The 25,827-nt window shown below is 48.6% G+C and overlaps 1 protein-coding gene across 2 annotated transcripts in view; it reads right to left on the bottom strand.

Moving 5' to 3' along the window:
* CDC42BPG (CDC42 binding protein kinase gamma) overlaps nucleotides 1–25,827 on the bottom strand; it is a 201,474-nt gene that overhangs the window by 8,639 nt on the left and 167,008 nt on the right. For both annotated transcript variants that reach the window (XM_075326797.1, XM_075326798.1), the window contains exons 31-34: nucleotides 8,829–8,926; nucleotides 8,410–8,494; nucleotides 8,185–8,305; nucleotides 6,366–6,483 (exon numbers count right to left, since the gene is read on the bottom strand). In XM_075326797.1, coding sequence (XP_075182912.1) covers nucleotides 6,366–6,483; nucleotides 8,185–8,305; nucleotides 8,410–8,494; nucleotides 8,829–8,926 — 422 coding nt within the window. The remainder of the gene's footprint in view (nucleotides 1–6,365; nucleotides 6,484–8,184; nucleotides 8,306–8,409; nucleotides 8,495–8,828; nucleotides 8,927–25,827) is intronic.

Raw genomic sequence — 25,827 nt, 5'->3', positions numbered from 1 at the left:
ATCAGCGGAAGCTTCACTATCGCTGAGAGGGTATGAAACTCCATGCCAAGGAATGTCAGCGATTGGGCCGGTGTCAGATTTGACTTTGGAAAATTGATGATCCACCCGAAACTCTGGAGAGTCTCCAGGGTAGCGTCGAGGCTGTGTTGGCATGCCTCTAGAGAGGGTGCCTTGATCAACAGATCGTCCAAGTACGGGATCACCGAGTGACCCTGAGAGTGGAGGACCGCTACTACAGTAGCCATAACCTTGGTGAAAACCCGTGGGGCTGTTGCCAGGCCGAACGGCAGTGCCACGAATTGCAGGTGTTCGTTTCCTATGGCGAAGCGCAAGAAGCGCTGGGCTCTGGAGCAATCGGTACGTGGAGATAAGCATCTTTGATATCGATCGATGCAAGGAAATCTCCTTGGTACATTGAGGCGATGATGGAGCGGAGGGATTCCATCCTGGACCGTCTGGTTTTACATGTTTGTTGAGCAGTTTCAGGTCCAGGACCGGGCGGAAAGACCCGTCCTCCTTTGGGACCACAAACAAGATGGAGTAAAAACCGTGGCTCAGTTGCTGAAGAGGAACCGGGATCACCACTCCTTCTGCCTTCAGAGTGCACAGCGCCTGCAGAAGAGCCTCGGCTCGCTAGGGAGGCGGGAATGACCTGAAGAATCGAGTCGGGGGACGAGAGGTGAACTCTATCTTGTAACCGTGAGACAGAATGTCTCTCACCCAGCGGTCTTTTATTTGTGGCAGCCAGGTGTCGCAAAAGCGGGAGAGCCTGCCACCGACCGAGGATGCTACTAGAGGAGGTCGAAGTCATGAGGAAGCCGCTTTGTTAGCGGCGCCTCCGGTGGCCTTTTAAGGACGTGACTTAGACCGCCATGCATCAGAGTTCCTTTGTTCTTTCTGAGACCTTTTGGACGAGGAGAATTGGGACCTGCCCCGCCCTGAAAGGACCGAAACCTCGACTGCCCTCTCCTCTGTTGGGGTATGTCTTGTTTGGACTGGGGTAAGGATGTATCCTTTCCCTTGGATTGTGTGAGGATTTCATCCAGACGCTCGCCAAACAGCCTGTCGCCAGAAATTGGCAAACTGGTTAAGCGCTTTTTTGGAAGCAAAATCTGCCTTCCATTCCCGTAGCCACAAGGTCCTGCGGAGTACCACCGAATTGGCGGCCGCGACCGCCGTACGGCTCGCAGAGTCCAGGACAGCAATAATAGCGTAAGACGCAATTGCCGAGGTCTGGGTGGTAATGGATGCCACTTGTGGCGCGGCCGTGCATGTGGCTGCTTCAATTTGCCCTTGACCTGCTGAGATAGCTTGTAGCGCCCATACGGCTGCGAATGCTGGGGCAAAAGAAGCTCCGATAGCTTCATAGATGGATTTCAACCAGAGCTCCATCTGCCTGTCAGTGGCATCCTTGAGCGAGGCCCCCTCTTCCACTGCAAGTATGGATCTAGCCGCCAGTCTGGAGATTGGAGGATCCACTTTGGGACACTGAGTCCAACCTTTAACCACGTCAGGGGGAAAAGGATAACGTGTATCCTTAAGGCGCTTAGAAAACCGCTTATCTGGACAAGCATGATGAATCTGGACTGCCTCTCTGAAATCAGAGTGGTCTAGAAACATACTCGGTGTATGAGAAGCTGACTCCTCCGCCGGAGGAGCTGAGGGAGAAATATCCAGCATTTGATCGATGGACGCAATAAGAACGTTCACTATGGCGTCCCCGTCTGGAGTATTAAGATTGAGAGCGCCCTCAGGATCAGAATCCTGATCAGCTGTCTCCGCATCATCAACCAGAGATTCCCCCCGCTGAGACCCTGAACAATATGATGTCGAGGGAAATTCTAAGCGAGCCCGCTTAGTCGGTCTGGGGCTGGGGTCTAAGTCAGAACCCTCAGTCTGGGATGTATGAGATACCCCGGGAGGACATTGTTGGTCCAACTGAGGGGGGCCAGGGAACAATGATTCAACAGAGTCCCTTTGCTGAGATACCGGCCTGGACTGCAAGGCTTCTAGTATCTTAGTCATAGTCTCAGAGAGTTTTGCAAACTCCGTCCCCATCACTAGGACAGTGTCAACAGGTGGCTCCCCCTGGGCCCCTCTTAGCAGAGGCCCTGGCTGAAGAAGTGTCACAGGGCCGAACATTGCACACAATGAGGGTCAATGGAACCTGCCGGCAGCTGGGTCGTACAAGCGACGCAGGCAGCATAATAAGCCTGTGCTTTGGCACCCCTGCCTTTTGTGGGCGCCATGCTATTGTTTTCCCTGAGTAACACACTAGGGTATATAGCCAGAATGAACTGTGCTCATACAGTGTAAAATATATACTATAAACAAATAATGTATCAATACACTACAGCACCATGGGGCTAGCATCACAGGTGCTGCTTACCATCCGCCTAAAGCGGTTATGAGGCCACCAGAGACCGTGTCTGGGTCTCCCAGGGTTAATCCCTCTCTGCAGCGTCGGAGGAGCTGACAGGAATGGCTGCGGCGTCCTGACGAGAGGAGGGAGCCGTGGGCGTGGCCGAGGTGCTCACACTGTGCACAGTGAGGGGGGTGGAGTATGGAAATCATACTCCAGCCCTCAGTGCTGCTCGTTCCGTGCAGCATCCCGCCCTTCCCCTGCCTGTCAGGGCTGAGGGCGGGACAAAGGGAAACTAGGCCGCAAGCAAGCCGGGGACTCGAGTATACGCGTGGCCGCCGTAAAAGCGCGGCCGACGCCGAAGTCCCCGGCGAACTACAAGTCCCAGCCGCGCCGCAGTTTCCCATGGCAGCGGCGGTTAGCGCGGTAGCCTGTACATATAAACACACTCAGCGACGCTGAGTGTGTAATGGCACAGTTTAACCCGGCCAGCGCCGCGGTCCCCGGTGCACTAGCACACCCAGCAAAGCTGAGGTGTTGCCATGCGCGGTCCCCACAGGGATACAGAGTACCTTCACGTAGCAGGGCCATGTCCCAGAACTGTACCCGGCTCCTATCCAGCAGGCTCCACAGGAGTTGTGGATGAAGCACGGTCTCAGTGCCTGGAGACCGATAGGATCCCACTTCACCCAGAGCCCTGAGGGGGATGGGGAAGGAAAGCAGCATGTGGGCTCCAGCCTCTGTACCCGCAATGGATACCTCAACCTTAACAACACCGCCGACAAGAGTGGGGTGAGAAGGGAGCATGCTGGGGGCCCTATATGGGCCCACTTTTCTTCCAACCGACATAGTCAGCAGCTGCTGCTGACTAATCTGTGGAGCTGTGCCGTGCGTGTCTGACCTCCTTCGCACAAAGCAAAAAACTGAGGAGCCCGTGGGAGCACGGGGGGTGTATAGGCAGAAGGGGAGGGGCTTAACACTTTTAAGTGTAATACTTTGTGCGGCCTCCGGAGGCATAGCCTATACACCCAATTGTCTGGGTCTCCCAATACAGCGACAAAGAAAAAACAAAGTTCATTTTTTTTTCTCATTAATCTACACTTTGCACCCCATCTTGACAACAAAAAAACAAACCACCACAAAAATAATTGTCAATTGTTTTTGCCATTTGAGTTTTGAACTGCAAAGCAGAATTTTTGCCCAAATTTCTGCCACAAAAAGGCTGCAGTTTGAACTGCATAGTGGGGACAAGAAAACCAAAATCCCATAGACTTTGCTTGAAAAGCAGAACACATCCATTTTGGCATTAAACGCTGCAGCTGAAAAAGCAGCAAAAAAGCAGGTAAAAAGCAGGTAAAAAGCAACGTGCGGACATAGCCTGAGACCTCACAGCTCACAGTGCATGTCAGGCCCAATGACAATCATGAGAACAAAGGAACTGCCCAAGGAGCTCAGAGACAGATTTGTGGTAAGGCACAGATCTGGCCAAAGTTACAAAAGAATTTCTGTAGTACTCAAGGCTCCGAACAGCACAGTGGCCTCCATAATCCTTAAATTGAAGAAGTTTGGGACCACCAGAACTCTTCCTAGACCTGGCCGTCCAGCCAAACTGAGCAATCGTGGGAGAAGAGCCTTGGTGAGAGAGGTAAAGAAGAACCCCAAGATCACTGTGACTGAGCTCCAGAGATGCAGTAGGGAGATGGGAGAAAGTTCCATAAAGTCAACTATCACTGCAGCCATCCACCAGTCGGGCCTTTATGGCAGAGTGGCCCGACAGAAGCCTCTCCTCAGTGTGAGACATATGAAAGCCCGCATAGAGTTTGCAAAAAAAAAAAAAAACAAATAAAAAACAAAAGGACTCCCAGACTACGAGAAATAAGATTTTCTGGTCTGATGAGACTAAGACAGAAGTTTTGGTGATAATTCTAAGCAGTATGTGTGGAGAAAATCAGGCACTGCTCACCACCTGCCCAATACAATCCCAACAGTGAGACATGGTGGTGGCAGCATCATGCTATGGGGGTGTTTTTCAGCTGCAGGGACAGGACGACTTGTTGCAATTGAAGGAAAGATAAGATGAATGTGGCCAAGTACAGAGATATCCTGGAAGAAAACCTCTTCCAGAGTGGTCTGGACCTCAGACTTGGCCGAAGGTTCACCTTCCAACAAAACAATGACCATAAGTACACAGCTAAAATAACAAAGGAGTAACTTCAGAACAACTCTGTGACCATTCTTGACTGGACCAGCCAGAGCCCTGACCTAAACCCAATTGAGCATCTCTGGAGAGACCTGAAAATGGCGTCCACCAACGTTCACCATCCAACCTGATGGAACAGGAGAGGATCTGCAAGGAAGAATGGCCGAGGATCCTCAAATCCAGGTGTGAAAAACTTTCTGCATCATTCCTAAGACGACTCATGGCTCTACTAGCGCAAAAGGAGGGGGCTTCTACTAAATACTGAGCAAAGGGGCTGAATACTTATGACCGTGTGAAATTTCAGTTTTTCTTGTTTAATAAATTTGCAAAAATTTCTACATTTGTTTTTTCTGACAAGATGGGGTGCAGAGTGTACATTAACCCCTTCAGCCCCAGAGCGTTTTCCGTTTTTGCTTTTTGCTCCCCTTCTTCCAAGAGCCGTAACTTTATTTTTCTGTCAATCTTGCCATATGAGGGCTTGTTTTTTGTGGGACGAGTTGTACTTTTAAATGAAACGTTTGAAATGAAAACGTTTACCATATAGTGTACTGGAAAACAGCAAAAAAATTCCACGTGTGGAAAAACTGCAAAAAAAGTGTGATCGCACAATAGTTTTTGGGATATTTTATTCACAGTGTTCACTATATGGTAAAACTGATGTGTGGGTATGATGCCTGAGGTGGGTGCGAGTTTGTAGACACCAAATATATAGGTTTACTTGTATCTAAGGGGTTAAAAAAAAATTCACAAGCTTGTCCAATAAAAGAGACGTATGTTTTGCGCCATTTTGCGATACCCGTAGCGGTCTCATTTTTTGGGATCTATGGATCAGTGACTGCTTATTTTTTGTGTCTCGAGCTGACATTTAATGGTACCATTTTTGCGCAGATCCTACATTTTGATCGCCTGTTATTTCATTTTGCGTAAAACTTGCAGCGACCAAATACGGTATGTAATTTTGGCGTTTGGTAAATGGCGTGGCGGCAAAAAAAATTCCAATCAGGTTAATTGATTTTATATTTTGATAAATCAGGCATTTCTGAACGCGGCGATACCAAATGTGTATAATTTTTATTTTTTTAACCCTTTAATTTTCAATGGTGATTTGAACTTTTAGGTTTTTGGGTTTTTTAAAACTTTCTTTACTTTTTTTTATTTTACTAGTCCCCCCTAGGGGGCTATATGGATCAATAATGCGATCGCTCTGCACTATCTGCTGATCACAGCTACACAGCAGATATGATCACTTTCTGATTCATTCGGCTCTGGGCCGAGTGAAACTGAAAGGGACTCATGATAGCTAGAGGCGTCATCACATGACCCTGTGCTACCATGGCAACCACCGAAAGTCACGCACGCGACTTCCGGTGGGGGCAGCGGTAAGTGAAAATAATGGCCGCGCGCATATACATCTCGCTGCCAGACTTTGGCAGCGAGATATAAGGGGTTATATGTTCTGGGTGAAATGCGATTCCACTCATAACATGCAGGCACACGTCAGCTGTTGAAAACAGCTGATACGTGCACGGATCGCCGCGACCTGCCCACGGCAGGGGGCGGGGATTAACCTCACACGATCCATGACGGATAGATCCGTCCTTGGTCGTGAAGGGGAGAAAAACAATAAACTTTTTAGAATAAACCAAATGGCTGCAATGAAACAGAGTGAAACATTTAAAGGAGTCTGAATACTTACCGTACGCAATATATATATATATTAAAGGGATTATCCCAAATCAGTTACATAATAGCAGCCTATTCTTTTAAAAACCATGTGAAAAATATCCATTTTACGTTTCTCACCACTGGAAGATCTTTTAACTGATGCTTTCCATCTCCAGGCCCAACATGAACCAAATGATTAAAATTCTTAGGATTGGAGATTAGCTTTGACCTCATCTGAGGATCTTTCATCATCTCCCTGTGAATGGAAATACAAAAAAAATCATAGGAACTTAGATGTAGAAGTGAAAGTAGCAAGAAAAGCCTCCCTCTAACAATAAAAGGGCTTGAGCGAACATTTTTTCCTCTTAGTATTGAGTAACGTGCTTCCTCCATGTTCGGATGATTTGCTCCATGGGATCTGTACAAGGGTGAATTCATACATGGCACATTCGTTGCGGAAACCTCTTCAATGATCTTAAAACCCCATGTACAAGTATAGAATTCACCCCATTCAAATGTATAGGGCAAATTTTAGTCAAACGTGTCACATGTGAATTCCCCCCAAAAGCTACATTCACGCACAAATATGTGCCAGCCGTGCTGTAGAAGTGGTGAATCCCCGGGACAGTATGGCAGAAACGGATCTGTAACCAGTATAATATCAATATAATAAAAATTACTTATTTTTTTTCCCCTTCAGCCCCCAGGCGCTTTCGATTTTTCAGTTTGTTTTTTTTGCTCCCCTTCTTCCGAGAGCCGTAACTTTTTTTTATTTGTCCGTCAATCTTGCCATATGAGGGCTTGTTTTTTGTGGGACGAGTTGTACTTTTAAAAGAAACCATAACTTTTACCATATAGTGTACTGGAAAACAGCAAAAAAATTCCAAGTTTGGAAAAACTGCAAAAAAAAAAAAGTGGTTGCACAATAGTTTTTCGGATATTTTATTCACTGTGTTCACTATATGGTAAAACTGATGTGTTGTTGTGATGCCTGAAGTCGGTGCGAATTTGTAGACATCAAACATATATAGGTTTACTTGTATCTAAGGAGTTAAAAAAAAAATTCACAAGCTTGTCCAATAAGTGGCGTACGTTTTGCGCCATTTTCCAAAACCCGTAGCGTTCTCAATTTTTAGGATCTATGGCTCAGTGACTATTTTTTGCGTCTCGAGCTGACATTTTTAATGGTATCATTTTTGCACAGATATTACATTTTGATCGCCTGTTATTGCATTTTGCATAAAACTTGCGGCGACCGAAAAACGTAATTTTGGCGTTTGATAAATGGCGTAGCGGCAAAAAAATTCCAATCAGATTAATTGATTTTATATATTGATAGATCGGGCATTTCTGAACGCGGCGATACCAAATATATGTATATTTTTTATTTTTTTAACCCTTTAAATTTTCAATGTGGTAAAAGGGGGGCAATTTGAACTTTTAGGGTTTTTTTAATTTTTTAAAACTTTTTTTTTAACTTGTTTTATTTTACTAGTCCCCCTAGGGGGCTATATGGATCAACAATGCGATCGCTCTGCACTATCTCCAGGTCACAGCTACACAGCTGTAAACAGCAGATATGCTCACTTCCTGATTCATGGTCATCACATGACCCTGTGCTACCATGGCAACCACCGAAGGTCACGTGATCATGCACGCGACTTCCGGTGGGGGCGGCGGTAAGTGAAAATAATGGCTGCGCGCATATACATCTCACTGCCAGATTTTGGCAGCGAGATGTAAGGGGTTAAATGTTGCAGGTGGAATGCGATTCCACTCATAACATGCAGGCACACATGTCAGCTGTTGAAAACAGCAGATATGTGCGCGGATCGCCACGACCTGGCCACGGCAGGGGGCGGGGATTAACCTCACACGATCCATGACGGATATATCAGTCATGGGTCGTGTGATATATTCTATATATATAAATAACTTTCTTAATCTGCCACCTTACCTTCTCTGCTGTTGCCGCTCCTCATCCGAAATTCGGAAGGAAAAATGTCTTTTGCTCTTTGTTTTCACTAGTTGTCGCCGGCTGTTATCTGAAGTTTCTGGAACGTCAAATTCATCTTGATCTGTTGAGAATTGACAGTCGAGTGTCCATAATGGTCAACGTGGCCAGGAAATCTTTAGTGTAAAAATAATTTCTATTTCGAGTACTGATCTAAAAATCACTAACCAGACAATTTATTACGTAGATACACCAGACGGACCTTCTCCGTTCCAAAGACGCACAGAGATCCTTCATAATTCAAAGGCCGAACCTATGCAAGAAAAAAAAAAAAAAAAAAAAAGGTAATTTCAGACTAAACATCATATATTCAGAATTAACTGAAGACAACATTTATCACATCAAAACTAGGTCACCACCAAAAGAAAACCCTCGCATAGCGCCATGTCATGCCACACTTTGAACTGTGTGTACCAGTGGATGCGATTATCAGCATCAAGTATACGAGACCTCGGTATCCAATTTCACAAAAAAGAAGGTTTAATCTTTTCTGCACCAATCTGATTATAGATTTTTTTGCTTTTCGGCTGATGCCGTATTTCCCGGTTTAAAAAAAGGCAGAATTATTAGCAGTACTGGAAACTTACTTTCTTCAGATGGACAGTCTGGATCCAGTCACTTTTTCGGACATCAAATATATCGACCGCATTTTCACTGAAAACTGTTAGATGAGGGCAGGTGTATGCTAAAGAAACAAGACAATTTTCATTATTTCCACACATGGCCGTGTATCTAAATGAATGCACCTACACAGAAGAATGATTACTTTGCTTGAGCAGATTCGGAAATAATCTAATTAATATAAAACTATATATTATATTTTTTATTAGATTATATTTTTTAATATAAAACTATATATTATATTATTTTATTATATTATATTATTTAATATAAAACTATTGCATTTTTTTAATGGTGTTTTTACTTTTTTTTCCTTTCATGACAATTGTCTATTAAATATTTTATATGAAACCTAAAATCCTAAGTCAATTTAAAAAGGACTTACATTTTAGTACTTTTTAACACTGCTATTTAACTTACCACGTTAAAAGAATTTATAGCATAAAGAACATTACATGACAAAAGAAAAAACAACATTGTAATTTTCACACTGCCTGCTAGAGCAAACAATAGGCTTCTTGTTGTAGCTCACTTGTTAGTTTTGCAATACAGATTGGCATATGAGTAACTTCATATAGATGAACCAGCTAACAGCTCGGTTGTACTACTAGGTGGTTTATGTAAGACAGGATCATTAATTTTTTTAAAGATATACTGTATTCTTTTCCATGGTTTCGGTGCCCCCTCCACTGAAGACACTGAGGGGGTAAAAAAAAATATATTATATATATATATTATATATATATATATATATATATATATATATATATATATATATATATATATATATATATATATATATATATATATATATATATATATATATATATATATATATATATATATATATTACAGACCAAATGTTTGAACACCTTCTCATTCAAAGAGTTTTCTTTATTTTCATGACTCTAAAAATTGTAGACCCACATTGAAGGCATCAAAACTATGAATGAAAACATGTGGAATGAAATACTTAACAAAAAAGTGTGAAACAACTGAAAATATGTCTTCTAGGTTCTTCAAAGTAGCCCCCTTTCTTTGTCGCTCCATTGGGAGACCCAGACAATTGGGTGTATAGCTATTGCCTCTGGAGGCCACACAAAGTATTACACTTAAAAGTGTAAGGCCCCTCCCCTTCTGGCTATACACCCCCAGTGGGATCACTGGCTCACCAGTTTTGTGCTTTGTGCGAAGGAGGCAACACATCCACGCATAGCTCCACTTTTTAGTCAGCAGCAGCTGCTGACTATGTCGGATGGAAGAAAAGAGGACACATATAGTGTCCCCAGCATGCTCCCTTCTCACCCCACTGTATGTCGGAGGTGTTTGTAAGGTTGAGGTACCCATTGCGGGTACGGCGGCAGGAGCCCACATGCTGATTCCTTCCCCATCCCTTTTTACAGGGCTCTGGGTGAAGTGGGATTTACCGGTCTCCAGGCACTGAGACCGTGCTCCATCTACAGCCCCTGGAGAAGATGCTGGATGGAGCGGAGTACATCAGGGACATGGCCCTGCTTCCTCAAGGTACTCTGTGTCCCCGTGCATTTGGCGCTCACACCGCAGCATGCTGGGTGTTGTAGTGCGCCGGGGGACATCAGCGCTGCGGCGCCTGTGCCATGGCCTCATTCAGCTTTGCTGAAGCAGGCTCACTTATGGGAATTGGTCGCGCCGGCCGCTGGGACTGCGGCGCGGCTGGCACTTGTAGTGCGCCGGGGACTTCAGCGCGGCCTGCGCTTTTACGGCGGCCGCGCTGATAACTAGAGTCCCCGGCTTTTGCGGCCTGCTTCCGTTCGTTCCCGCCCCCAGACCTGCCAGTCAGGAGAGGGGCGGGACGCTGGCCACTTCCAGGAATCGGTCGCGCCGGCCGCTGGCAGCGGCGCGGCTGGCACTTGTGGTGCGCCGGGGACTTCAGCGCGGCCCGCGCTTTTACGGCGGCCGCGCTGATAACTAGAGTCCCCGGCTTTTGCGGCCTGCTTCCGTTCGTTCCCGCCCCCAGACCTGCCAGTCAGGAGAGGGGCGGGACGCTGGCCACTTCTATGAATCGGTCGCGCCGGCCGCTGGAACTGCGGCGCGGCTGGCACTTGTGGTGCGCCGGGGACTTCAGCGCGGCCCGCGCTTTTACGGCGGCCGCGCTGTTAACTCGAGTCCCCGGCTTCTGGGCCTAGTCTCCCTTCGTTACCGCCCACAGCCCTGACAGTCAGGGTAGGGGCGTGACGCTGCATAGAGCAGAGCTGAGAGCTGGAGTATGTTTTGCATACTCCACCCCTCTCACTGTGTGCACTGTGAATCCGGATTCCCGCACTTTCTCAGGCACGCCCACGGCTTCCTTCTCTACAAGGACACCGGCAGCCATTAGTGTCAGTTTCTGTACGATACAGAGACAAGTGTGGAAGACCCTGGCATTCTGATAGTCACACAATCGCTGTAACAGGCGTTAAGCAGCACCTGTGGTGCTAACCCCACTAGTGCAGAAGTGCACTTATAGATATGCTTGTACTATATACATTGCACTGTTTGGTCGCACGTTGTATATACCCTCCTGGATTATGCGGAGGAGTTATCAGCATATTCTCTGTGTAAAACAAAGGTGCAGAACCACATGTTTTTCTATACAGCTGGTACAGCATGTACGGCTATACGGCCGGCAGGTACATAGACTCCCATTGTATGCACTAATGGCCAGGGGATGAGGACGGTGTCTGCAGTATTTACTGACAGTTTTTCTGAGACTATGGCTATGATACTAGAAGCCTAGCAGTCCGGACATGTCTCTCACAATATGGGCACTGTTGAATCATTGATCCATGGCCCCCCTCAGTGTGAATAACTAACAGCTCCGGGAATGTCACACGCATCCCAGAGTCACGGCTCTGCACGGACGTCAGTCCCAGACAGCCTAAGTGGGCTCGCTATGAGCGGCCTCGGTTTCATCAGGGTCCTAACAGAAGGACTCGCTGTGTAATGAGGCGGAAGTAGCGGCTCAGGATTCTGATCCTGAGACCGCTCTCAATCTGGATACACCTGATTGTGACGCCATAGTAAATAATCTTATAGCGTCCATCTATAGAATGTGGGTTATTTCTCACAGCTCCTCCAGTGGAGGAGTCAGCTTCACGTATTTTTCTGGACCACTCTGCCTTCAGAGAGGCAGTCCAGGAACACCACGCTTATCCAGATATGCGCTTCTCCAAACGGCTTAGGATACACGTTATCCCTGTCCCCTGACTTGGTCAAGGACTGGACCCAATGTCCCGAGCGGCATCCTCCAATCTCCAGGCTTGTAGCTAGATCCATAGTTGCAGTGGGAGATGGAACTGCAAACTCAAAGATGCCACTGACAGACAGATGGATCTCTGGTCGAAAGCCATCTATGAGGCTGTCGGCGCACCGTTGGCTCCGGCATTCTCTCCCTTGGGGCACTCCAAGCTATTTCAGCCTGTCTTACACAGATTGACACGGTTACACGTACATCTGTGCCGCAGGTGGCATCCTTAACCTCTCAAATGTCTGCATTTGTTTCTTACGCGATTCAGGTTGTCCTGGACTCTGCGAACCGTGCGGCGGTAGCCTCCGCTACTCCGTGTTTTTAAGCAGAGCCTGGTCTGCTCGTTAAGTGAATGGAAGGCAGATTCTGCTTCCAAAAAAGGTTGCCTAACCAGTTGCCTTTTTCTGCTGACCGACTGTTTGGTGAGCGTTGGATGTAACCATCAAACAGTCCAGGGGTAAGGATTCATCCTTTCCTCAGCCCGGACACAACAAACCCCAACAGAGCAAGAGGCAGTCGGGGTTTTCGGCCTTTTCGAGGCTCGGGCAGGTCCCATTTTTCCTCGTCCAATGTGGACTCAAAAGGATCAGAGGAGCTAAGATTCTTAGCGGGCTCAGTCTCGCCCAAAAAAGCGACAGTCTGAAAACCCGCTTCCAAGGCGGCTTCCTCATGACTTGCGGCCTCGGTCGGTAGCAGGCTCTCCCGCCTTGGCGATATTTAGCTGCCATAGGTCAATGACCATTGAGTGTGAGACATTCTGTCTCACGGGTACAGGATAGAGCTCACTTCTCGTCCTCCAACTCGATTCTTCAGAATTTCTCCACCTCCCGGCCGGGCCGCTGCTCTTCTGCAAACAGGGTGCACTCTATAGGCAGAAAGAGTGATGGCCCCCGTTCCTCTTCAGGAACAAGGTCACGGTTTTTACCCCAAATTCTTTGCGGTACCTATAACAACGGGCCGTTCCGTCCCGTTCTGGATCTAAAAATGCTCAGCAAGCTCGTGGACACCAGGCGGTTCCGGATGGAATCCCTCCGCCATGTCATCGCCTCAAGGTCCCAAGGATATTTCCTAGCATCATTAGGCATCAAGGATGCTTATCCACACGTGCCGATTGATCCAGAGCACTAGCGTTTCTACGCTTCGTTATAGGAGACGAACACCCTCTGTTCGTAGCTCTACCTTCCGGCTAGCGACAGTCCAACTGGTCTTCGCCAAGGTCAGGGCAGCAGTAGTCACAGTCCTGCACTCTCAGGGTCACTCTGTGGTCCCGTATTTAGACGATCTACTTGTCAAGGCACTCTCTTAGGAAACATGCCAACACTGCCCGAACGTTGCGCTGGAGACTCTCTAGAGTTTTGGGTGGATCATCATCTTTTTAAAGTCAGATCCGACCCCGACCCTATCGATAACATATCTAGGCATAGAGTTTCTTACTCTCTCAGCGATAGTGAAGCTGCCGCTAGACAAACAGCATTCACTACGGGCTGCAAGCTCTTCTTTAAGAACCAGTCGCACACATTGAGACGCCTCATGCACTTCCTACGTAAGATGGTAGCAATGGAGGCAGTTCCTTTCGCGCAGTTTTACTGCGTCCACTACAATGGGACATTCTCCGCCAATGGGACGAGGAGTCGACGTCCCTCAACAGAGTCGTCGTTCTTTCTCAGGCGGCCAAGGAATCTCTACGGTGGTGGCTTCTTCTCACCTCTTGGTCAAAAAGAAGGTCCTTCCTATCCCCGTCCTGGGCGATAGTTACGACAGACGCGAGTCTATCAGGGTGGGGAGCAGTTTTTCTCCACTACAGCGCTCAGGGTACGTGGACTCAGCAAGAGTCCACTCTTCAGATCAATGTTCTTGAACACAGAGCAGTGTATCTTGCCCTACAATCCTTCCAACAGCGGCTGGAAAGCAAGCATATCCGACTTCAGTCGGACAGCTCCACAGCGGTGGCATACATCAACCACCAAGGAAGAACGCGCAACCGGCAAGCCTTCCAGGAAGTCCGGCAGGTTCTGATGTGGGTGGAAGACACGGCATCCACCATATCCACAATTCACATCCCAAGTGTGGAAACTAGGAAGCTGACTTCCTAAGTCGCTGAGGTGTGGCCGAAAGAGTATGGTCTCCTCACCCGGACGGGTTTCAGGAGATCTGGCGCCGCTGACAGAGGCCGGACGTCGATCTAATGGCGTCACGGCACAACAACAATGTGCCAGCTTCATGGCACGGTTTCACAATCATCGAGCTCTGGCGGCAAACGCCTTAGTTCAGCATTGGTCGCAGTTCCAGCTACCTTAGGTGCCACCTCTGGCATTGTTGCCCAGAGTACTGCGCTAGATCAAGACCGACTGCGGCCGCGCCATCCTCGTCGCTACAAATTGGCCGAGGATGTTGTGGTACTCGGTTCTGTGGTGCCTCACGGTAGGCTAACCGGGGGCACTACCAGACCAATCAGACTGGCTGTCTCAAGGGCCATTCTTCCATTTGAATTCTACGGCCCTCAACCGGATGGTGTGGCATTGAGTCCTGGAACCTAGTGTCGTCAGGATTACCTCAGGACGTGGTTGCCACCATGAGACAGGCTAGCATACCAACGTCCGCCAAGATTGACCACAGGACGTGGAAGATGTTCTTATCTCGGTGCTCGGCGCAGGGTGTTTCTCCCTGGCCGGTTGCATCGTCTATGTTTCCTTCCTTCCTGCAATCTAGGTAGGAAAATGGGTTGTCGCTCAGTTCCCTTTAGGGACAAGTCTCAGCGCTATCTGTATTTTTTCAGAAACGACGACTTCCTCAGGTACGCACGTTCCTACGGGGAGTTTGTCTTCTCAGCACTCCGTACAAGCGGCCGTTAGAGCCCTGAGATCTGAACAAGGTTCTAATTGCTCTCCAGATGCCGCCTTTCGAGCCTTTGAAGGATGTCTCCCTTCCCGTTTTTCACGGGAAGTGGCCTTCTAGTAACGGTCTCGTCTCTTAGGAGAGTTTCCGAGCTAGCAACGCTCTCATACAAACTCCCTTCCTGGTCCTTCACCAGGACAGGGTAGTTCTGCGTCCGGTTCCGGAATTTCTCCCTAAGGTGGTATCCCATTTTCATATCAATCAGGATATCACCTCACCTTCTTTGTGTCCTCGTCCAGTCCATCAATTTCAGAAAGATTTGCATCTGTTGGTTCTGGTGAGAGCACTCAGGTTCTACTTCCCGCATGGCGCTCCTGCGCCACCCGGATGCACTCTTTGTCCTTGTCGCTGGTCGGCGTAAACAGTCGCAAGCTTCCAGATCCACCCTTGCTCGGGGGCTCGAGGAACCAATTCTTGAAACCTACAGTTCTACTGGGCTTCTGGTTCTCTCAAGGCCGAAGGCCCATTCTACCAGAGCCGTGGGTGCATCCTGGGCATTACGGCACCAGGCTACGGCTCAGCAGGTGTGTCAGGCACCCACCTGGTCGAGTCTACTTACTTTTACCAAGCATTATCAGATGCATACCTACGCTTCGGCAGACGCCAGCCTAGGTAGATAAGTCATTCAGGCGGCGGTTGGCCACCTGTAGGAGAGGGCCGTTTGACGGCCCTATCATGAGGTATTCTTTTACCCACCCAGGGATTGCTTTTGGACATCCCAATTGTCTGGGTCTCCCAATGGAGCGACAAAGAAGAAGGGAATTTTGTTTACTTACCGTAAATTCCTTTTCTTCTAGCTCCAATTGGGAGACCCAGCACCCGCCCTGTTTTCTCGGGGTTTTTCTGTTTTTTCGGGTACACATGTTGTTCATGTGGTATGGTTCAGTTCTCCGATGTTTCCTCGGATTGAATTGGTCTTTAAACCAGTTATTGGCTTTCCTCCTTCTTGCTTTGGCACTAAAACTGGTGAGCCAGTGATCCCACTGGGGGTGTATAGCCAGAAGGGGAGGGGCCTTACACTTTTAAGTGTAATACTTTGTGTGGCCTCCAGAGGCAATAGCTATACACCCAATTGTCTGGGTCTCCCAATTGGAGCTAGAAGAAAAGGAATTTACGGTAAGTAAACAAAATTCCCTTCTTTGCTTTGATTACGGCTTTGCACACTCTTGGCATTCTCTTGATGAGCTTCAAGAGGTATTCACCGGAAATGGTTTTCACTTCACAGGTGTGCCCTGTCAGGTTTAATAAGTGGGATTTCTTGCCTTATAAATGGGGTTGGGACGATCAGTTGTGTTGTGCAGAAGTCTGGTGGATACACAGCTGATAGTCCTCCTGAATACACTGTTAGAATTTGTATTATGGCAAGAAAAAAGCTGCTAAGTAAAGAAAAATGAGTGGCCATCATTACTTTAAGAAATGAAGGTCAGTCAGTCCGAAAAATTGGGAAATTTGAAAGTGTCCTTAAGTGCAGTGGCAAAAACCATCAAACGCTACAAAGAAACTGGCTCACATGAGAACCGCCCCAGGAAAGGAAGAGTCACCTCTGCTGCGGAGGATAAGTTTATCCGAGTCACCAGCCTCAGAAATCGCAGGTTAACAGTAGCTCAGATGAGAGACTAGGTCAATGCAACACAGTTCTTGCAGCAGACACATCTCTAGAACAACTATTAAGAGGAGACTTTGTGCAGCAGGCCTTCATGGTAAAATAGCTGCTAGGAAACCACTGCTAAGGACAGGCAACAAGCAGAAGAGACTTGTTTGGGCTAAAGAACACAAGGAATGGACATTAGACCAATGGAAATATGTGCTTTGGTCTGATGAGTCCAAATTTGAGATCTTTGGCTCCAACCACCGTGTCTTTGTAGAAAAGGTAAACGGATGGACTACATGGCTGGTTCCCACCGTGAAGCATGGTAAAGGAGGTGTGATGGTGTGGGGGTGCTTTGCTGGTGACACTGTTGGGGATTTATTCAAAATTGAAGGTATACTGAACCAGCATGGCTACCACAGCATCTTGCAGCGGCATGCTATTTCATCCAGTTTGTGTTTAGTTGGACCATCATTTATTTTTCAAACAGGACAATGACCCCAAACACACCTCCAGGCTGTGTAAGGGCTATTTGACTAAGAAGGAGAGTGATGGGGTGCTACACCAGATGACCTGGTCTCCACAGTCACCAGACCTGAACCCAATCGAGATGGTTTGGGGTGAGCTGGACCGCAGAGTGAAGGCAAAATGGCCAACAAGTGCTAAGCATCTCTGGGAACTCCTTCAAGACTGTTGGAAGACCATTTTTGGTGACTACCTCTTGAAGCTCATCAAGAGAATGCCAAGAGTGTGCAAAGCAGTAATCAAAGCAAAAGGTGGCTACTTTGAAGAACCTAGAAGACATATTTTCAGTTGTTTCACACTTTTTTGTTAAGCATTTCTTTCCACATGCATTAATTCATGGTTTTGATGCCTTTAATGTGAATCTACACTTTTCAGAGCCATGAAAATAAAAAAAACCTCTTTGAATAAGAAGGTGTGTCCAAACATTTGGTCTGTACTGTATGTCGCAGCCCTGAGGCTTCAGGCGCCACAGGGTACTGCACCCAATTTTAGGTGCTGTGCTCATCCCGAATTCCTAGGTGACCAGTGCCGGTTCCACACAACACCAAAAACTACACAGCAGACTTCCCTCCCCAATGGGGACTGGGACCATGGTCGGCTCACAAAGGGGGTCACCACAATGGTTGGGTCTATAGGATGACACCACACTTAAAGACTCCCGATCCACTGGATCCGGGACTCAGGGTTAGGGAGGAGTCGTCACCGGAGAGTGGGAGGAGCAAAAGAACAGTTAGTGAAAGTTGGAGTAAGGGAGTCAGGAGGGACTTCAGTCAAGAGAGGAGCTCACCTAGTGACGTTGCGACTCGCTGGGACAGAGGAGTTACGGACGCCAGTGGGATACGGTGTCAGTTCCCCGGGACCAGCGCAGTCCGGGTGTAGAGCCCTATGTTAGGGGACGCTTCAAGCTGGCCTAATAAATCTACTGGGAGAGAAGATTTCATGTTTCTTCACCCACCACAGTGTCCGGGGCACAGTAGCACAGAGAGCCTGGGAATTGAGACTTCGATCCAGCCCATTACAGGTAGCGCTGCCTGCAAACGGACCGGGAATTTTTACACAAAAAAAAAAAAGGGGACCCGAAGTAGCTTCAAACCACGGGGACCCTCCAAAAACAGAGCGCATAGAAGGGCCCACCAGTCACAATACCGGCACCGAAATCTGAAGAGTTCGGGATCGCCTGGAGCCCATCTTGGTGGAGACCGGCACCCTGCGGGCAATCAGACAATCAGTGAGTAAACAACTTGAAATGCAGCCCCTGTGTCGTCTGGTTACTTGCCGTCGCCCTGTATTTCAGCGCCACCGTTACTACAACCACCATCATCCTCCCTGGGGCCTAGCTCTGCTTGCGGAGAGCTGAAACATCCTAGCAGCGTCACAGCAGTGAGAGAGACTACGCAGCGACGGCTCCCTCTCACAGCCGCACAACGCAAGTGGGGTCACAAACTTTAATTATCTCTAAACTACAACTCCCTTCATCATCCCCTTCATTTATTAAAAAGGCACTGCCATGGTCACGGAGCCGGACCCCGCCACCGTTGACGTCCCCGGACTAGTCCGGCCCGGTTCAGAGTACCCCCGGCCCTGGAGTTGGGCGTGTCACATACACAGATAAATCTTATACATGTTCAACTTTAGACTACAATCATTAGTATCAAAGTGATTAAGGTTTAATTTTAAACAATACCATTTGGATAATTCACCCACCAACGTACACGGAAATAATCAGTTAGTGAGAAAGTAGGAGAAGCAACAGTAAGGCAAGAACATATTGAAGTAACGTAGTTAAACAGCAAAACATAGCTGAATACAAGGGCGGGTAATGTGTCCTTCCAATGAAATGCTACAAAAAAAAGATTTTATGGCGAGTATGTGGCGCCCTGGACAAGCCAGGGGCCACAGAGAACAACACCTACACACCCCACACTCCCGGTCGGGCACACCAAAGTCAGACACAAAACCCTTGTTGCCTCCCTCCAGGGGCTGATGTTCACACCAGGGGGTGGGGCAGGTGGTTGGCCCCGCCCACCGAGGAGTACACAGTCCTGGAGGTGGGAAAAGTAAGGCAGATTAGTTTTGGAGGTGAAAGAGAGAGGAATGAAAGTGGTAGTGGAGCAACTATCTGACAGCGTCCGGGTGTGTGGCCCGGGCGGTACAGCAAGGTTGGCAGACGGTGGTGACCGTCTGCAGGAGTGGCCTATCTGAGTCAACCGTAAGGACCGTGGACGGGTGGTGGCCCGGCGGTACCGGACCGGTACACAAAGAGAAGTCAGCACCATCTGGCAGGGGCTTACGAACCCCGGCAAGGCTAGGAGTCGCCGTGAATTTGCCAAATCCGTCAGCGAAGGGAACCTCCTGGGTTTCCCAGAAGGCAACAGTCCAACCGTGAGAGGGAAACACAGCCACCGCCAAGGCTACCGTTCCCAGGGCCAGAGCCTGCGGGCAAAAGGGGCTCCTCCAGCCCATATCCAAGCTGGGGAGCGGGTTACCGGTGGGAACCCATTGGAACCGTTTACCGTACATAGGTGCAGGGAAAGGCAGTCACCATCAACATGCCGCGAGAAACAACACCGCAGCCGTCCATCCAGCCGTGTGTTTTACCGAGAACTGTGTCCTCATCATTGGCTGAGTGAGTACCACCGTGCCGTGCGGCACAGCGCTGCCCCCGCGACTCTGCACCTCACCAGGCCCCGTAACCCTCCTGCCCTCCATCCCTACCCCATCACCGGGCCCCGGGACAACCAACCCCCTACCCACGGAGGGGAGAACTAACAACAAAGCTGCTCCCTGTCACCGCTCCCGGGATCCCCGTCCAGAGCAGCGGTGGTGTCACCAATATCACCACAACCGTGGGTGGCGTCACGGACAATAACCAAATCCCCACAATCAAATCCCCTTTTCACTCACGGGCGAGGAACGCCGCTCGAGTCCCCGGGATCCGGCCCACCGCTCGAGCCACCACCGAGCAGCGGCAGCCGCAGCAACAGCAGCGGCCGGACCCGAGCAGTGGGATAGCGCAGCGTCCAATCCTCCGCCCGCGACAACTACCCAAAAACTTATTTTCTCCATCACTTCATTGGGGAACACAGGAGACCATGGGACGTTCTAAAGCAGTCCCTAAGGGTAGGCGCAGGGTAATACCCTCAAGTCAGCTCTGACCACAGCGGCCTGTAGGACCCTTCTACCAAGGCTCGCAGTTGATAAAGCGCAGGTGTGAACCCTGTAGAATATTATGAATGTATGAATGGAAAACCAGGTAGCAGCGTGGCATAACCGAGACAGGGGCCTAGTAACGGACAGTCCAAGGAGCCCCCACCATGCGAGTGGAGTGAGCTGTTACCTTGAATGGACGTGCACTGTCCTTTATCCGGTAAGCTTCCAAGATTGTAGACCAGATCCAGGGGGCAATGAGGGATGTGGAAGTGGGAAGCCATCTGCGATGACAGTTTGGAAATCACAAAAGGAGTGTCCGTTCGCCTGAAGGAAGCTGTCATGTAAGGGTGGAGTTCTCTCATGGAGATCCATGTGATGGAGTGACCGTTCCCAAGGGGAAGCAGGAGAAGGACAGAATGAAGGGAGCATAATGTATTTAAGATGAAAGTGAGAAACCCCCTTAGGGAGAAAGTATGGAATCAGACGTAAAACAACTTTGTCCTGATGGAACACCAGATATGGGGGAGCAGAAGGAGAGTGTAGCAAGTTTGGACAATCGCCTGATAGAAGTGATGGCTAGCAAGAAGGCAACTTTCCAGGAAACGAAAGAAAGGAAAACTCTTAATATCGGTTTAAAAAGGAGAATCAGAAGGACGCCTAGTTCGAGGTTGAGTTCTCAAGGCTCTATCGGAGATCTCAAAACTACGGCTTCATCAGCCATGCCGTTAAAATTGAGAGAGACTGAGAATTCTGGTGTAAGAGGGGACCCTGCGAAAGGAGATCTGGAAGGTCTGGGAGTCTTTACAGGACGTCTGCGATGGGGTGGACTATCCCTGCATACCAAGGTCTTCTGAGCCAATCTGAGGCCATGAGTATGACATGCACCACTTCCAGTTTGTTCTTTTTGACTAGCAGTAGAGGAGGAAACTGATATGGAAGGGAGAACTGGGACCAGGAAGTCAGCATAGCGTCAGAGTCAATTGACAGTTCTGGATACAAACTGAGGAGGTTTGTGGTTTAATCTAGATGCCATCAGATCAACCTCAGCAGTCCATCATCTGAGGCAGATCTGGTTAAAGACTGATCGGTTCAGGGATCATTCTCCCACGGTGAGGCCCTCTCAGCTGAGAAAGTCGGAGGCCCAGTTGCCCACTCCAGGAATGTGTACTGCGAAGAGTACTGGAACATTCCATTCGGCCCCTGACATGATCTGAGACACTTCTGACATCACTGGCCAACTTACAGTTCCTCCGTGGTGGTTGATGTATGCCAAGGTTGGATGCAAGTTGTTAAACTGAAGAGAAGATCCTGCCAGTGAAGGAGAGTCAGGAATATAGCTCAGCGCTCCAGGATGCTGATGGGAAGATTATTTCTGGGCATTCCGTTGTCTTTGTATCATTAGGTTGCAGACGACTGCTAACCAGCCGAGGAAACTGGCGTCCAACGTTATGATCTTCCATTGAATCTGCAGGTTCGATCTTTCACAAAGAACGAAGGGGGGTAAGAGGGGGGAAATAGCCACAATTATTCCAAAAACTTCTTGATTAGGGGAAAAAGTGCTTGCCAATTCTGGGAGTGAGTGAACTTTTCCCATTTTGATAGAAGAAAAAGGCTTAAGGGAGTAAATGGAACTGCTTCCATTGTGGTTACCATCTTGGTCAGAACGCTCATGCAGAATCGGAGAGAATAGAAAGTGTTGCCTAAGAGAAGGAATGAGAGGTGAGAATTTTCACCTGTTTTTGGCATGGTGGAAGATGTTCAGTTTTGGCAGAGAGACGAGTTCTGACTGGAGGAAAGTTCTTGTAGCAAGAGGCCCAGGCAAAGTGGATAAGAGCCAGAGTGAGTGGGATTGAGACTCCTTGAGGCATAAAAAGGAGAGAAATGCCAACAGGAGAGATGCTGGGGAAGAAGCTGCCCTTAGGTAGCATTACTTACCCTGCTTCAGCAGACTGGATGCCTGTAGAGCTGTGAAGACTGACTGAGGCAGGAGAGGCCTGCAGGTGCTGGGAGTCTGGCGTGCAGGAGAAGGACGAAGGCTGCTGGTGCGGAGAAGCTGTTCTAGAGAAGATGGCACCGAGCAGTTGTCGGTGTTGGCGCCAAAAGAGGAGGCAGTGACCGTGGATGGGCGTGCAAGATCCTGTCCACCAAGTGAGATCCACACCTCTTCATGAATGAAGATGAAGCTGGAGAATTGTCTCGCACCTTCATGAGCGCCTCGCCACTAATCTTACTCCAGTTGGTGACTGGAAAAGAATGTGTTGTAGTGAAAGCGGCCACTTGTCATGATGAGTGGTGTTCGCCATATTCCCATCGCAGCTTCACCCACTTTGTTGAGGCGGATAAAAATGGTGTGAAAACTACAAAAGGTGCAAAATATTAGCGCAGCTTCGGGCTGTGCCAAAACGCTGTGACTTTTAGAAGCTTTTTACACCAGAACTGTGGCCTAAAAGCTTTGATAAATACACATCCTGTTGGTTATCTTTAGTAGAGTAGGACATTCTCATTGCACGGACAAATAGCTTAGCATAGCATGCTTAACATATTGGCATTCCCACTGCCCTCTGATAACAAAAATGGTTTCCAAATTTCTAAATATGAATAGAAAAAAAAAAAAAAAAAAAAAAAAAAAAGAAGAAGTAAAAAGCATATAGTCCGTAAGCAAAAAATCACTACAGCTTTTAGGACCTCACTAGGGTGGCCCACGATCAGATATTCTACGATGTCATCCTCTCACATACATCTATATCATATCATATCATATATCAGAAGATCCCTGGATTTCCTTCCTGAGCTGTTTATTATTAATAAGGCCAAGTGAGATGTGGCAATATTTTATATATTTATATGCCATAGAGCGATCATGCTGAATCACTAGAAATGGGGACTAACTACGTAAATTATCAATTTGTAGAACGAATACCTAAAAGAAGGGAATTTTGTTTACTTACCGTAAATTCCTTTTCTTCTAGCTCCAATTGGGAGACCCAGACAGTGGGTGTATAGCTACTGCCTCTGGAGGCCGCACAAAGAACTACACTTAAAAGTGTAAGGCCCCTCCCCTTCTGGCTATACACCCTCCCGTAGGAGTACGGATTCCTCAGTTTTAGTACCAAAGCAAGAAGGAGGAAAGCCAATAACAGTTTCAAAACCAAATTCAATCCGATAACTAGATCGGAGAACTTAAGAAACAACGTGAACAACATGTGCACCCGAAAAAACGAAACCCTAAAAAACAGATAGGGCGGGTGCTGGGTCTCCCAATTGGAGCTAGAAGAAAAGGAATTTACGGTAAGTAAACAAAATTCCCTTCTTCTTTTTCGCTCCTAATTGGGAGACCCAGACAGTGGGACGTCCAAAAGCAGTCCCTGGGTGGGTAAAAAGATACCACATGAACGGGCTGTCATACAGCCTCTTCCTACAGGTGGGCCACCGCCGCCTGAAGGACCCGTCTACCTAGGCTGGCGTCTGCCGAAGCGTAGGTATGCACTTGATAGTGTTTGGTAAATGTGTGCAGACTCGACCAGGTAGCCGCCTGGCACACTTGCTGAGCCGTAGCCTGATGCCTCAACGCCCAGGACGCACCAACGGCTCTGGTAGAATGGGCCTTCAGTCCAGATGGAATCTGAAGCCCAGCAGAACGGTATGCGTGAAGAATTGGTTCCTTGATCCACCGCGCCAGGGTGGATTTGGAAGCTTGCGATCCCTTATGCTGACCAGCGACTAGGACAAAGAGCGCATCCGAACGGCGTAGAGGCGCCGTGCGAGAAATGTAAATCCTGAGTGCTCTCACCAGGTCCAACAGATGTAAACCCTTTTCAAATTGGTGAACTGGATGCGGACACAAAGATGGCAAAGTGATATCCTGATTGAGATGAAAGGAAGAAACCACCTTGGGAGAAAACTCTGGAATTGGACGCAGTACTACCTTGTCTTGGTGAAACACCAGGAAGGGAGATTTGCAAGATAACGCCGCCAGCTCGGACACTCTTCGAAGAGATGTGACCGCTACAAGAAAAACTACCTTTTGTGAAAGCCGAGAAAGGGGAACCTCTTTCAAGGGCTCGAAAGGCGGCTTTTGAAGAACAAGGAGAACCTTGTTCAGATCCCAGGGTTCCAATGGCCGTCTGTAAGGAGGAACGATATGACAAACTCCTTGGAGAAACGTGCGTACTTTAGAAAGCTGTGCCAAGCGCTTCTGAAAGAATACGGATAACGCGGAGACTTGACCCTTAAGCGAGCTAAGGGACAAACCTTTTTCCAACCCAGACTGCAGGAAGGAAAGAAAAATTGGCAATGCAAATGGCCAGGGAGAAAACCCTTGAGCCAAGCACCACGCTAAGAATATCTTCCACGTCCTGTGATAGATCTTAGCTGAGGATGGTTTTCTAGCCTGTCTCATTGTGGCAACAACTCCCTGAGGTTAAACCTGAGGCCGCTAGGATCCAGGACTCAATGGCCACACAGTCAGGTTCAGGGCCGCAGAATTCAGATGGAAAAACGGCCCTTGAGACAGCAGATCTGGACGGTCTGGTAGTGCCCACGGTTGGCCTACCGTGAGATGCCACAGATCCGGGTACCACGACCTTCTTGGCCAATTTGGAGCGACGAGTATGGCTCGCTGGCAGTCGGACTTGATTTTCCGGAGAACTCTGGGTAACAATGCTAGAGGTGGGAACACATAGGGGAGTCGGAATTGCGACCAATCCTGAACCAAGGCGTCTGCCGCCAGCGCTCGGTGATCGTGAGACCGTGCCATGAAAAACTGGGACCTTGTTGTTGTGCCGTGACGCCATCAGATCGACGTCCGGCGACCCCCAGCGGTAACAGATCTGTTGAAACACGTCCGGGTGAAGGGACCATTCTCCTGCGTCCATGCCCTGGCGACTGAGAAAGTCCGCTTCCCAGTTTTCCACGCCTGGGATGTGAACTGCAGATATGGTGGACGCTCTGCTTTCCACCCACGTCAAAATCCGCTGGACTTCTTGAAAAGCTTGGCGACTGCGTGTTCCCCCTTGGTGGTTGATGTACGCCACCGCCGTGGAATTGTCCGACTGAATCCGAATCTGCTTGCCTTCCAGCCATTGTTGGAAGGCTCGCAGGGCAAGATAGATTGCTCTGATTTCCAGAACATTGATCTGCAAGGTGGACTCTTCCTGAGTCCACGTCCCCTGAGCCCTGTGGTGGAGAAACACCGCTCCCCACCCTGATAGGCTCGCATCTGTCGTGACCACTGCCCAGGACGGGGGAAGGAACGACTTTCCCTGTGACAATGAGTTGGGGAGAAGCCACCAACGTAGAGAGTCCTTGGCAGTCTGAGAGAGGGAGACAGTCCTGTCGAGGGACGTCGATTTCCCATCCCATTGGCGCAGAATGTCCCATTGGAGAGGGCGCAGATGAAACTGCGCGAACGGGACTGCCTCCATTGCTGCTACCATCTTTCCTAGGAAATGCATGAGGCGCCTCAGTGAGTGCGACTGGCTCTGAAGGAGAGATTGCACTCCAGTCCGTAGCGAGCACTGCTTGTCCAGTGGAAGCCTCACTA

This window comes from Anomaloglossus baeobatrachus, chromosome 10 (assembly GCF_048569485.1).
Source record: "Anomaloglossus baeobatrachus isolate aAnoBae1 chromosome 10, aAnoBae1.hap1, whole genome shotgun sequence".
NCBI lineage: Eukaryota > Metazoa > Chordata > Amphibia > Anura > Aromobatidae > Anomaloglossus > Anomaloglossus baeobatrachus.
Note: the sequence above shows the minus strand (reverse complement) of the source record. Positions and strands in the feature narration are given on the sequence as shown.